Below are 14,281 nucleotides of genomic sequence, written 5' to 3' on the forward strand. Positions count from 1 at the left end.
CCAGTGCAACTATGTCTCTAGACGCAAGCCTGGAGATTGGAGAATCCACCTTTGGACCCTGGGTCCAGCACTGACCGCGTCAGGGGAAAAGGGATAACGTGTATCCTAAAAACGTTTGGAGAAGACGCTTATCTGGTAAGCGTGGTGTTCCTGGACTGCTTCTCTGAAGTCAGCGTGGCCAGAAAAATACTCAACATCTGTGTGAGATACTGAAAAGGGACTTCTCCTGTTCGTCTCCTATCTCCACTGGGGGAGCTGAGGGAGAAAGATCCAACCTTCCATTGATGGACGGTATAGGATCATTCCGTATGGCGTTACCACCCGGTGTATCCGGATCGATAGCTATGTCAGTATCAAAGCCCTGAAGAGCTGCCTTTTGGTCAAGTAGATTGCCCATGGCCTGTCTGGACTGCAAGTCTCTATATTATGACTACTCCGTCCCTGTCCATGGACAGGGTTGACAGGTGGTTTCTTTGGCCACAACTAGTAGAGACCCAGGCAGACGAAGTGCTAGAGACCCCGGCACGAGCTACGGGGGAGCATGCACACAATGGGACGGTGTCATGAACAGCATCCCATGTAGTAAAAACAGCACTGAAAATCTGTGTTGCTGTTTTGCCGCTGCCGACGAGCTATCTAGAATTATATAGCCAAGATTGGTGACCGTACAGTGCAATGTATAGCATACAGGCATAAAGTACAAATGACCACTGCAGCACAAGCAATACATGCAGTTATCTGTGATCAGCACTATGTGTGCCTCTTACCGCCCGCCTATAAGCGGGTGTATGATCGCCACCGTCCTGCCTGGTTGCTGAAAATCCGAGCTTGGACTTCAGTAATGGCTGCCGGCTTCTTCCCCAGCTCGTGTGAGGAGGGGCGGGCCGTGGGCGTGCCCCCAAGGCAGAGCGGGAATCCGGCGCCCGACAGTGTGCAGTGAGAGGGCTGGAGCATGTAAAAAGGTTCCAGCCCTCGGCGCTGCTGATTGCTCAGCGCCTGTCCCCTTCCCTGAGTGACAGGGAGGGGGCGGGAACGAAGCGGCACTAGGCCGCAGAAGCCGGGGACTGGATTTATAAGCGCCGCCGCCGTAAAAGCGCGGTCGGCGCCCAGTCCCCGGCGAACTACAAGTCCCAGCCGCGCCGCCGCTCCCGGAGCGTCCGGCGCGGTAGTTCCCCAAACACAAAGTCACTCAGCAAAGCTGCAGTGACTGTAACCCATTACTGTCCCCGGCGCACTAGCACACCCAGCAAGTCTGGAGTGTGCTGTGCCTGTGTGTACGGGGACACAGAGTACCTGTAATGGTGCAGGGCCATGTCCCTGAACGGTACTCCAGCTCCACATCCAGCAGGTTCAAATGGGTCTGTGGATGGAGCCCGGCGTCAGAGCTTTGAGGCCGGCAGGATCCCACTTCCACAGAGCCCCTCAGGGGGATGTGGAAGGAAAGCAGCATGTGGGCTCCAGCCTCCGTACCAGCAATAGGTACCTCAACCTTACAACACCATCCAGGGGTGAGAAGGGAGCATGCTGGGGACACTATATGTGTCCTCTTTTCTTCCATCCGAAATAGTCAGCAGCTACTGCTGACTAAAATCTGTGGAGCTATGCATGGATGTCTGACCTCCTTCGCACACAAAGCTAAAACTGGAGAACCCGTGATACCACGGGGGGGGTATAGCCAGAGGGGGAGGGGCCTTGCACTTTTGATGTAGTGCTTTGTGTGGCCTCCAGAGGGCAGTAGCTATACCCCAATCGTCTGGGTCTCCCAATAGAGCGCTGAAGAAATTTATTGTAGTACATGAACATGTGTATGTGAACATGAGACATTTAATAGTTTTTATGATACAATAATCAAGATATTTGGATAGAACATAAAATATATTTATTGGATACAACCTTAGAACACAAAAAACTGTAATTGTAAATATGTAATACACTATGTAATATACAGTAGATTACATATATATCTTGTGTGTGTATATATATATATATTACATATTGTATTACATATATACAATTTATTAGTTTTTTGTGTTCTAAAGTTGTATTCCAATAAATATAATTTATGTTCTATCTAAATATCTTGATTATTGTATCATAAAAATAATTAAATATCTGATGTTCACATTGTACTACAATACATTTTTCACTTAAATATAAGCATTATACTAAATATTATTTAGTAAAATATTCAGCACATTCTGCATTGCACTACTGTCCCCAATTTAGAATATATTTTAGGAGTCCGAGTCGGTGCATTTTATACCGACTCCGACTCCACCAAAATGAGCTCCGACTCCACAACTTCGACTCAGACTCCACAGCCCTGGTTACTATGGCAACGATCAGGTCCCTGTGACTGCATTACAGGGACACAATCGCTTGGGAGAGGAGCACAATCCTCTCCCTGCCTCCTGAATGCTGCGATTGCTATTAATTGCCACATTTAAGGGTTAAACAGCCGGGAGTGGTGAGGGCACCGCTCCTGGCAGTAAGAGCCAGCTCTCAGCTGTAACATCAGCAGGAGACCCAGTGGCAACTGTGGGGGCACAGCACCTTGAAGCCCCGTGATCGCCATGACATACCCTGTATGTCACAAATTGGGAACACACCGACTTGTATGACGTATGGGGTATTTCAAGTGTCGTTAAGAGGTTAATGTCTCTGGGCAGTCCAGAAGCAGTTTATCACTTTGTGACTTAGGGGTACTTCTCAAATAGCGAGATCGCTAGCGAAATCGTTAGCGACATCGCTCCTGAGTCACAGATTTTGGGACGTACCAGTGACCTCATCAGCGATCTCGCTGTGTGTGACACTAAGCAGCGACCTGGCCCCTGCTGTGAAATCACTGATCGTTACACACTGCTCTGGTTCATTTTTTGGTCGTTGCTCTCCTGCTGTGAAGCACACATTGCCGTGTTTGACAGCGAGAGAGCAACGATCTGAATGTGCAGGGAGCCGGCTTCTGCGGACGCTGGTAACCAAGGTACACATCGGGTAACCAAGCAAAGGCTTTGCTTGGTTACCCGATATTTACCTTGGTTACCAGCGCCCGCAGCATCTTGAAGCTGGCTCCCTGCACACGTAACCAAGGTACACATCGGGTAACTATAAGCAAAGCGCTTTGCTTAGTAACCCGATGTGTACTATGGTTACCAAGCACAGCGTCGTTACACGGGTCGCTGGTGGCTGATCTCTGATCGCTGTGGAGATCTGTCTGATTGACAGCTCACGTGCGACCATGTAGCGACGCTCCAGTGATCCCTGTCAGGTCAGTTCGCTGGTGGGATCACTAGAGCATCTCTAAAGTGTGACGGTACCCTTATTTTAATTTACAACAAACAAAAAGCTTACTTAACCCCTTAAAAACCGATGACGGACTATGTCTATCATGGGTTGTCTAGCTGCCTTTGATGCGGGCTCACACACTGGGCCAGCATCTTTCCCTGCACATTGGCAGATTTAATCAAACTATTGAAATAAAGAATCCCAAAAATAACTGGCGAATTTAACTTTTTTTGCTATTTCTCCAAACTCAAAATTTTTTGGCCGCTTACTATTACATCCTGATAAAATAGATTGTGTAATTCAAAAGTACAACGCACCTTCCAATAAACAATCCCTTACATAGCTCGATCAATCGAAAAATAACAAAAATTATGGTTCTTGGAATAAGGAGAAGAAAAAACTAAAGTGCAAAAATGAAAAATTGCCCGTCTTTAAAAGGGAATCTGTCACCAGGGGTTTGCCACCTAATCTGAGAGCAGGATAACGTAAAGGCAGAGATCCTGATTCCAGCAGTGTTTCACTTACTGGGCTGCTTCATGTACTTTTGATAAAATCACCGTTTACTTGGCGTGTTGCCAGGTAGTCCAGCATATTCATGAGCTCTGTATAACTGCTATATCTGCAGCAGAGTAAACAATGATTTTATCAAAATGAGAGCAAACACCTCAGTAAGTGACACAACGCTGGAATCAGAATCTCTGCCTATACATTATGCTACTCTCAGATGAGGTAGCAAAAACCTGGTGAAAGATTCTCTTTAAGGAGAAAAAATGGGCCAGTTGTGTTACAACAATTAGGAAGGTGATGGGCACTGCACATTGGTGTTGCAGCTGCTTTTACATTGTATGCATTTCACGGACCGGAATAGTGCATACCATGATTTTTTTTCCACATGGACCATCAGCAGCATAAAAAAAATTGCAATATGCACTTTCATGATGACAATACTGGGTCCCTGTGCTCCCCGTGTCTAGTTCATGGCATAAATGGACCAAATAAATGCTCATCTGAATAAGCCCTTGGAAGTGAAGTTAGAAAAGATGGAAAACACAGCTACCATAATAATGATGTGAAGTTACAATTTCACAGTTAGGCAAACGGACAACAATTAGCAAATCTGAATGAGTAACTTATCATAAGAGATGCCATCACATAGCCATTTCAAACAGTCATTTACATTGATTGTTTTAACTTGACCATTCAAACTGCTTAGGCATATTTGATGTGGATGGAACAAATGGAAAACAAGAAAAAAAAAAAAAAACACACGGAAAATTAACACAAAACTACATATACCTTCTTTATCCTCTAGATTTTTAATGAGACAATTATAATGGTTGCGCAATCCAGTAAAAGAAAAGTTGCAGTCTTGGTAATGTGTCATTGGAGGTTTGTGGTTGATAAACGTCTTTTCACCAAACTGAGCCAAGTACTCTATGGATTGTCCGCCACTCATTGAGGAACATTCAGCTAGTTTGAACAATGAGAGTCTTCTAGCAACCTGAAGGGAAATATTACATATATGTGAATATGCAGTTTTGTTTTATTTCCACCCAATAACAGTTCAGGTCACAAACAGTGATATATGATTGACCAGTGCTGTACTATTGAAAGGATATGCAACAGTAAAATCATTTAAAAGGGAACATGTCATCAGAAATTTAGCACTAAACCTAAAAGATTGCTCCTGGGCTGCATTCTCGAAAGGTTCCTATTGTTCTTGTGCCCCCTTTCAGACCAAAATAAAGACTTTATAAAGTGGTACCTTTTTGTATTCAAATCTTGGTAATGGTACACGGGGGCGGGCTCTCTGGTGTCCGTTAGTCTGCCTCCTGCCACTTTAGGCCATCCCCCATCGCGCAATTTCATACCGCAGGAGGCCGCCCAGTGCGTCCGAAGTCTCGCAAATGCGCCGTGCCACATCTTTTTTTTTTACTATGTACGTCGGTAGCTCCTCTCCGCGTCTCCTCCAGATCGCTGGTGTCCTGCTCCGCTCCTCCCATCTATTTCCTGCTCCAGGGCAAGATGGGAAAGAGGTGACGTGAGGTAAGCTGGCCAGCGCTTGCGCAGAACGGTGGAGGCGGCGGTGAAAGTGCGAGCACGAGATCATGGGCGGGTACTTGCTGATGAAAATCACAGCGCCGCCCATAATCTCATGCCTGCGCAAAACATCACCAGCGGTCTACACTGTGCACATTGCACAGTCCCACTAGAGTGGCACAGCGCATGCACGAGACCTCGGACGCACTGGGCGGCCTCCTGAGGTATGAAACTGCGTGATGGGGGATGGCCTAAAGTGGCAGGAGGCAGACTAACGGACACCAGAGAGCCCGCCCCCGTGTACCATTATCAAGATTTGAATACAAAAAGGTACCACTTTATAAAGTCTTTATTTTGGTCTGAAAGGGGGCACAAGAACAATAGGAACCTTGCTAGAATGCAGCCCAGGAGCTGCAGAAGGGGAAACTTTTAGGTTTAGTGCTAAATTTCTGATGACAGGTTCCCTTTAAGGACCACTCCAGAGGTTTCTTTTTTATTGCCCCTTCTGTTACTTATCACTGATGTGTACTGTATAAAATGTGTGCATTAAGTTGCATACCCAGTGCTGTCTTCTGCCATCTCTAGTTTCACTCCAGTCGTCTCCTGCATCACATGACAACCATTGTGCTCTGCCACTTCATACAGCGTCTTTTATGTGGACTAAAGCTGAATATTGTGCTTGCCCTAAAACAAACCCTACCCCGAAAATAAGCCCTAGCAGTAATTTTCGGAGTAAGACAAATATAAGCACTAGCCCAAAAGTAAGCTCTAGTTGCGGTTCAATAATGAAGTGTCCATGCAGCTAAAAAAAAGTTAACGAATACTGCAGGACAGTTCATCATAAAAAGCAGATACCCCCAAAAGAGAAAAGACATCCCGCAATCAAACTCACCAGACCCCCAATGGGACGCTATGGAATGCGAGGACCTGCGGTGGTACACATCGAGGACCTGCAGTGGAACGCACACATATACAAATAAACACATCCAGTGATAAAGTACTGCTCCGGCGACCTGGGATGCAGTGGAATGCATTGGTGCATTCCATCTCATGTCATTGCATTCCACAGTGTCCCAGGTCCCCCTGCCAGCCGGAAGCAGTACACTATCACTGGATGTTTGTGTGTGTGTGATGTTACTGTGATCTGATGTGTGGGAGGACAGCTGTGAAAGGACCGCTGTGGATTACACAAGGAGCTACTGGGAGCTTCTGCTGTGGATCGCAGAACCATTCCAGGAGGACCGGGAATCAATGCAGATGTCTGGGGTCTGGTAAGTATGATTCTCCTGGGGGTGTGTGACTTTTTTGGGAGGTAATCATACCCCAATCCGTGTTTCCCCAAAAATAAGCCCTACCCCAAAAATATGCCCTAGTGTCCTATTTTGGGGAAAACACAGTATCTCAATTTAAGTGTGTTAAAGTTAGAACAAGACTTTCATAGAAAAGGAAATAATGGACAGAAACCCAGAATTGGGGGATACGTGATGCAGGCCAGTACCGAAGCAGTGTTGAAAATGGAAGACCGTGATCAGCACACACATAGTACTGATTAGTATCAGAAGGGCAATAAAACAAAAAATGCTGAAATGGCTCCTTAAATTGGTTTTACCACGATAGTAAATCCATTCAAACATTTTGGATTACCAATAAACTTTCCAAATAAAATTCAAAACTGCATTATATTTCTATTGCACCTTACCTATAAAGCCTGATAATTTGTTCATTATTTGAAGCTAACTTTATAGTTTACACTACAAAAATGATCACGTACATATAAAGAGGAAAATTTCCCTAACCAAAAAAAGCACCGCTATAAATGTTGAACAATAAAAAGTGACCAATAAATATGCACAAAGTTCAATACTAGATAAACTACCACAAAGTGCTAGGTGCTGCCGCAAAACAACTTTATATAAAAATAAGGTAAGTATTAATAGAACTCATTTAGATATTAGCAGAGTGATGAATAACCTCAGACCCCTCCACCCCTGCCAGTACCTACATAAGTTCTACTTCTCCTGACCATGTCACATTTACCTATTTATTGGTCATTTTATTAATGCTCACCTTACCATCTTGTTTTATGAAGATTTGATTAAGCTTATTCTTCAACTTGGACAGTGTTATACTTGATAGTCTGGCAGACTACGTTATTTTTACATTTCCTCAGGTCCCTTTTTATATGTTATTGCTGTACTTTTTTATTTTGAAATTTTAGTATTTTTTTCATTTTACATAAGTAAAAATAACAACAATAAAGACAAGTCAGCAGTCTCAATCGGATGCAGAATAACAGTCATGTTTGGAGGGGTACCCCGAAAGGTGTAGGTACACCCGAGTGACCCAAAGAAAAGGAAAAAAAAAAAAAAGAGGTGAAAGTAGAGATAGGGAGGAGCAAGAGTGGGATAGTTGACACAGGGGAAAGGGAAGTGTGAAGAAACCTCGGAGACCACAGTGAACCCAGCAGTCTCAGAGCGGATAGTAAGAGGACATACAGAATGATACACCTTCAGTGGGGGACCCAGGCAGGGGCCTACCAAATGGTAAGAAACTTAGGTCCTGATACAAACGTCACCCAGTAGAACCACTTGGTGGCAGTGGCGACAGCCTCCCCACGCAACTGGGCCATTACCCGTTCCATGAAGAAAGGTCATATTTATTTCCTCAAACCATTCCTTCAGGGACGAAGGCACAGTGCAGTTCCAGTGGCGCAAGATAACCACCTTGTTGGCCTGAAGAAGGTACCTCAGAAGTGACTTCTTAAAGGTGTGCTTGACTGGGGACTTTTCCTCCAGTGACCTCGAGAATAATCTCCAGGACACCTCTGCAGAAAGACACCAAGCCCAGGCAGGCACTGCCACCAAATATGTAACATGTTACCCCCTGGGGTTCCACATCGCCAACAGACGTCAGATATGTCTGAGCACCATTTATCGAGCAGCGCTGGGACCAGATACCATAGGTAGCTGATTTTGTAACAGGTCTCTTAGCACCTTGTGGCCACCGCCGACTTGTGGGTTAGGTGGAAACTTCTGACCCATTGCTCCCTAGGGAACTCCGCCTGGAGTTCTGATTCCCATGCATTGCAGAAATGAGGGAAGGTACCTAGATCTAACGCAGACAGCATTTTGTACAAAAAGGAGAAAAAACGACCAAAAGTCCTATTTACTGCAAACACATATTTATTGATTGATAAGAGACAGGAGATAGACACCACAGTGTTCGATTAAAAACAATGAAATAAAGGACTGTGAATGACCATACATATAACAACCATATAGACAAATTTCCGTCATTGGCAGGTAGTAGTTATAACCTCATTACTCATCATCGGGTCTTATTAGAACTGTATATATATCAATACCGTACCCAATCATTACATGTGCAAAGATCTTAGGGGGGGTCAGACCATAAAATGTATCATATACTAACAGAATTATAATGCAATCACCTGGCAGGGTTTATATGTAGATATAGTCATAAGCTACACTGGATTTCAGCCAATATAACTGCAAGGGGATTGCATATAATATATTCATTACTGGGAAGGAAAGAAATCCGACCATTAGTTATATAGCATAAACCATATAGTGCAATCATCCAGCAGTATATATATACTAGTATATTGATCCAAAGCTACCAAGATATACTCATATCTGCATATCAGGAAGCGGGCAACTCCCATGGTGACGCATGTATGTTGACATATTGAAATTGCCAATGGGAGATATATTGTTTGTTTGATGTTTTTTGATCAAAACAGATGCATTTAGATACAATGTTTATTCAAATGACTGTACTTGCCTATATGTATATTTATATTTAATGTTGCAGCAGTATTCTACTATACCTGCATAGCTATAATGCTTATTGCAGTGCCTATGTCTAGTATCGGTATGCGGGCACCCAGTACGCATGCGTGCGGTGGTTTCCCTGGCCCTCTCCGGCCGCCGTATCTCTATGGACGGACGTCATCCCGATCATGTGACTGTACCGGGTGCCGCCCCGACATGACGCGGCGGCAGGCGGGCGTCGGGAAGTGCCATGGCAACGCATGCGTTACCATGGGAGTTGCCCGCATCCTGATATGCAGATATGAGTATAAAAGGCTGCAGTTACCATCCTGCTCTTGCACCTGGACGAAGGCGTTGCCGAAACGCGCGTAGGGCGTCCTTGGATGTGATTGATCATAATCTTGTGCAGGTAATTGTACTTACATTATCGTATAACCTCATTCCTTTGGGAATTTAGGATGGTGTGCCATTACTGACACCTGGTGGTTTAATTTATTATATACTACTCCTATGGGGATATATAGGCTAATGTCTATGCTGGCTGTGGATCAATATACTAGTATATGTATTCTGCTGGCTGATTGCATTATATATTCTATACTATATAACTAATGGTCGGATGTTTTTCCTTCCCAGTAATACATATATCATATGCAATCCCCTTGCAGTTATATTAGCTGTAAACCTTTGTAGCTTATGACTATATTACATATAAATCCTGCCAGGTGATTGCATTATAATTCTGTTAGTAGATGTTACATTATATGGTTCTTTTTTTGGGAACGTAAGATGGAGTGTTATTGCTGACACCTGGTGATTGGTTTCATTATATACAACCCCTATGGAGACATATAAGCTGTCATCTTGGTAGATTTGGATCAATATACTAGTATATGTATACTGCTGGATGATTGCACTATATTTGTTTATGCTATATAACTAATGGTCGGATTTCTTTACTTCCCAGTAATGAATATATTATATGCAATCCCCTTGCAGTTATATTGGCTGAAATCCAGTGTAGCTTATGACTATATCTACATATAAACCCTGCCAGTTGATTGTATTATAATTCTGTTAGTATATGATACATTTTATGGTCGGACCCCCCCTAAGATCTTTGCACATGTAATGATTGGGTACGGTATTGATATATATACAGTTCTAATAAGACCCGATGATAAGTAATGAGGTTATAACTACTACCTGAAAATGACGGAAATTTGTCTATAAGGTTGTTATATGTATGGTCATTCACAGTCCTTTATTTCACTGTTTTTAATCGAACACTGTGGTGTCTATCTCCTGTCTCTTATCAATGAATAAATAGGTGTTTGCAATAAATAGGACTTTTGGACGTTTTTTCTCCTTTTTGTACGAATTTAATTACAATTGTCCTTGGATTGTCCATTGATATCCACATATGTACTATTATAGGTATTAGCCTAGGATAACATGAATTAAAAGCAATCATGTGGGTAAATCAATTGCCAATTATATATACAGTTAGGTCCAGAAATATTTGGACAGTGACACAATTTTCGCGAGTTGGGCTCTGCATGCCACCACATTGGATTTGAAATGAAACCTCTACAACAGAATTCAAGTGCAGATTGTAACGTTTAATTTGAAGGTTTGAACAAAAATATCTGATAGAAATTGTAGGAATTGTACACATTTCTTTACAAACACTCCACATTTTAGGAGGTCAAAAGTAATTGGACAAATAAACCAAACCCAAAAAAATTTTTTTATTTTCAATATTTTGTTGCGAATCCTTTGGAGGCAATCACTGCCTTAAGTCTGGAACCCATGGACATCACCAAACGCTGGGTTTCCTCCTTCTTAATGCTTTGCCAGGCCTTTACAGCCGCAGCCTTCAGGTCTTGCTTGTTTGTGGGTCTTTCCGTCTTAAGTCTGGATTTGAGCAAGTGAAATGCATGCTCAATTGGGTTAAGATCTGGTGATTGACTTGGCCATTGCAGAATGTTCCACTTTTTTACACTCATGAACTCCTGGGTAGCTTTGGCTGTATGTTTGGAGTCATTGTCCATCTGTACTATGAAGCGCCGTCCGATCAACTTTGCGGCATTTGGCTGAATCTGGGCTGAAAGTATATCCCGGTACACTTCAGAATTCATCCGGCTACTCTTGTCTGCTGTTATGTCATCAATAAACACAAGTGACAAAGTGCCATTGAAAGCCATGCATGCCCATGCCATCACGTTGCCTCCACCATGTTTTACAGAGGATGTGGTGGGCCTTGGATCATGTGCCGTTCCCTTTCTTCTCCAAACTTTTTTCTTCCCATCATTCTGGTACAGGTTGATCTTTGTCTCATCTGTCAATAGAATACTTTTCCAGAACTGAGCTGGCTTCATGAGGTGTTTTTCAGCAAATTTAACTCTGGCCTGTCTATTTTTGGAATTGATGAATGGTTTGCATCTAGATGTGAACCCTTTGTATTTACTTTCATGGAGTCTTCTCTTTACTGTTGACTTAGAGACAGATACACCTACTTCACTGAGAGTGTTCTGAACTTCAGTTGATGTTGTGAACGGGTTCTTCTTCACCAAAGAAAGTATGCGGCGATAATCCACCACTGTTGTCATCCGTGGACGCCCAGGCCTTTTTGAGTTCCCAAGCTCACCAGTCAATTCCTTTTTTCTCAGAATGTACCCGACTGTTGATTTTGCTACTCCAAGCATGTCTGCTATCTCTCTGATGGATTTTTTCTTTTTTTTTCAACCTCAGGATGTTCTGCTTCACCTCAATTGAGAGTTCCTTAGACCGCATGTAGTCTGGTCACAGCAACAGCTTCCAAATGCAAAACCACACACCTGTAATCAACCCCAGACCTTTTAACTACTTCATTGATTACAGGTTAACGAGGGAGACGCCTTCAGAGTTAATTGCAGCCCTTAGAGTCCCTTGTCCAATTACTTTTGGTCCCTTGAAAAAGAGGAGGCTATGCATTACAGAGCTATGATTCCTAAACCCTTTCTCCGATTTGGATGTGAAAACTCTCATATTGCAGCTGGGAGTGTGCACTTTCAGCCCATATTATATATATAATTGTATTTCTGAACATGTTTTTGTAAACAGCTAAAATGAAGGGAATTTTGTTTACTTACCGTAAATTCCTTTTCTTCTAGCTCCAATTGGGAGACCCAGACAATTGGGTGTATAGCTACTGCCTCCGGAGGCCACACAAAGTATTACACTAAAAAGTGTAAGGCCCCTCCCCTTCTGGCTATACACCCCCCCGTGGGATCACGGGCTCCTCAGTTTTAGTGCAAAAGCAAGAAGGAGGAAAGCCAATAACTATTTTAAAGACAAATTCAATCCGAGGAACAACATCGGAGAACTGAACTCTTCAACATGAACAACATGTGCACCCGAAAAAACAAAATCCCTAAGAAAGCAGGGCGGGTGCTGGGTCTCCCAATTGGAGCTAGAAGAAAAGGAATTTACGGTAAGTAAACAAAATTCCCTTCTTCTTTGTCGCTCCTAATTGGCAGACCCAGACAATTGGGACGTCCAAAAGCAGTCCCTGGGTGGGTAAAAGAATACCTCGTGATAGGGCCGTCAACCAGCCCTTTCCTACAGGTGGGCCACCGCCGCCTGAAGGACTTGTCTACCTAGGCTGGCATCCGCCGAAGCGTAGGTATGCACCTGATAATGCTTGGTAAAAGTGTGCAGACTCGACCAGGTAGCCGCCTGGCACACCTGCTGAGCCGTAGCCTGGTGCCGTAATGCCCAGGACGCACCCACGGCTCTGGTAGAATGGGCCTTCAGTCCTGATGGAATCGGAAGCCCAGCAGAACGGTAGGTGTGAAGAATTGGTTCCTTGATCCACCGCGCCAGGGTGGATTTGGAAGCTTGCGACTGCTTACGCTGACCAGCTACAAGGATAAAGAGTGCATCCGAGCGGCGCAGGGGCGCCGTGCGGGAAATGTAGATCCTGAGTGCTCTCACCAGATCCAATAAATGCAAACCTTTTTCAAATTGGTGAACTGGATGCGGACACAAAGACGGTAAAGTGATATCCTGGTTGAGATGAAAGGAGGATACCACCTTAGGAAGAAATTCTGGAATTGGACGCAGAACTACCTTGTCCTGGTGAAATACTAGGAAGGGAGATCTGCATGATAACGCCGCCAGCTCGGACACTCTCCGAAGAGACGTGACCGCCACTAGAAAGGCCACTTTCTGTGAAAGACGAGAAAGGGAAACATCCTTCAAAGGCTCGAAAGGCGGCTTCTGGAGAGCAATTAGGACCTTGTTCAGATCCCAGGGCTCCAACGGCCGCTTGTAAGGGGGGACGATATGACAAACCCCTTGCAGGAACGTGCGTACCTGAGGAAGTCGCGCTAGGCGCTTCTGAAAAAATACGGATAGCGCGGAGACTTGACCTTTAAGGGAGCCGAGCGACAAACCTTTTTCCAACCCAGACTGCAGGAAGGAAAGAAAAATAGGCAATGCAAATGGCCAGGGAGAAACTCCCTGAGCAGAGCACCAAGATAAGAATATCTTCCACGTCCTGTGGTAGATCTTGGCGGAGGATGGTTTCCTAGCCTGTCTCATGGTGGCAACCACTTCATGAGATAAACCTGAGGCCGCTAGGATCCAGGACTCAATGGCCACACAGTCAGGTTCAGGGCCGCAGAATTCAGATGGAAAAACGGCCCTTGAGACAGCAAGTCTGGACGGTCTGGCAGAGCCCACGGTTGGCCTACCGTGAGGTGCCACAGATCCGGGTACCACGACCTCCTTGGCCAGTCTGGAGCGACGAGGATGGCGCGGCGGCAGTCGGCCCTGATCTTGCGCAGCACCCTGGGCAACAACGCCAGAGGTGGGAACACATAAGGTAGCCTGAACTGCGACCAATCCTGAACTAGGGCGTCTGCCGCCAGAGCTCGGTAATCGTGGGATCGCGCCATGAAAACCGGGACCTTGTTGTTGTGCCGTGACGCCATCAGGTCGACGTCCGGCATCCCCCAGCGGCGACAGATCTCCTGAAACACGTCCGGGTGAACGGACCATTCCCCTGCGTCCATGCCCTGGCGACTGAGAAAGTCTGCTTCCCAGTTTTCCACGCCTGGTATGTGAACTGCGGATATGGTGGATGCCGTGTCTTCCACCCACGTCAGAATCCGCCG

At 44.8% G+C, this 14,281-nt stretch overlaps 1 protein-coding gene across 12 annotated transcripts in view; it reads right to left on the reverse strand.

Annotated features, from left to right (window-relative positions):
* Window positions 1-14,281, reverse strand: part of OSGEPL1 (O-sialoglycoprotein endopeptidase like 1) — a 1,349,050-nt gene that overhangs the window by 1,105,613 nt on the left and 229,156 nt on the right. For all 12 annotated transcript variants that reach the window (XM_075317748.1, XM_075317740.1, XM_075317741.1 and 9 more), the window contains one exon: window positions 4,582-4,786. In XM_075317748.1, the coding sequence (XP_075173863.1) occupies window positions 4,582-4,786 (205 nt within the window). The remainder of the gene's footprint in view (window positions 1-4,581; window positions 4,787-14,281) is intronic.

The sequence above is a fragment of the Anomaloglossus baeobatrachus genome, chromosome 7 (genome assembly GCF_048569485.1).
Source record: "Anomaloglossus baeobatrachus isolate aAnoBae1 chromosome 7, aAnoBae1.hap1, whole genome shotgun sequence".
Taxonomy (NCBI): domain Eukaryota; kingdom Metazoa; phylum Chordata; class Amphibia; order Anura; family Aromobatidae; genus Anomaloglossus; species Anomaloglossus baeobatrachus.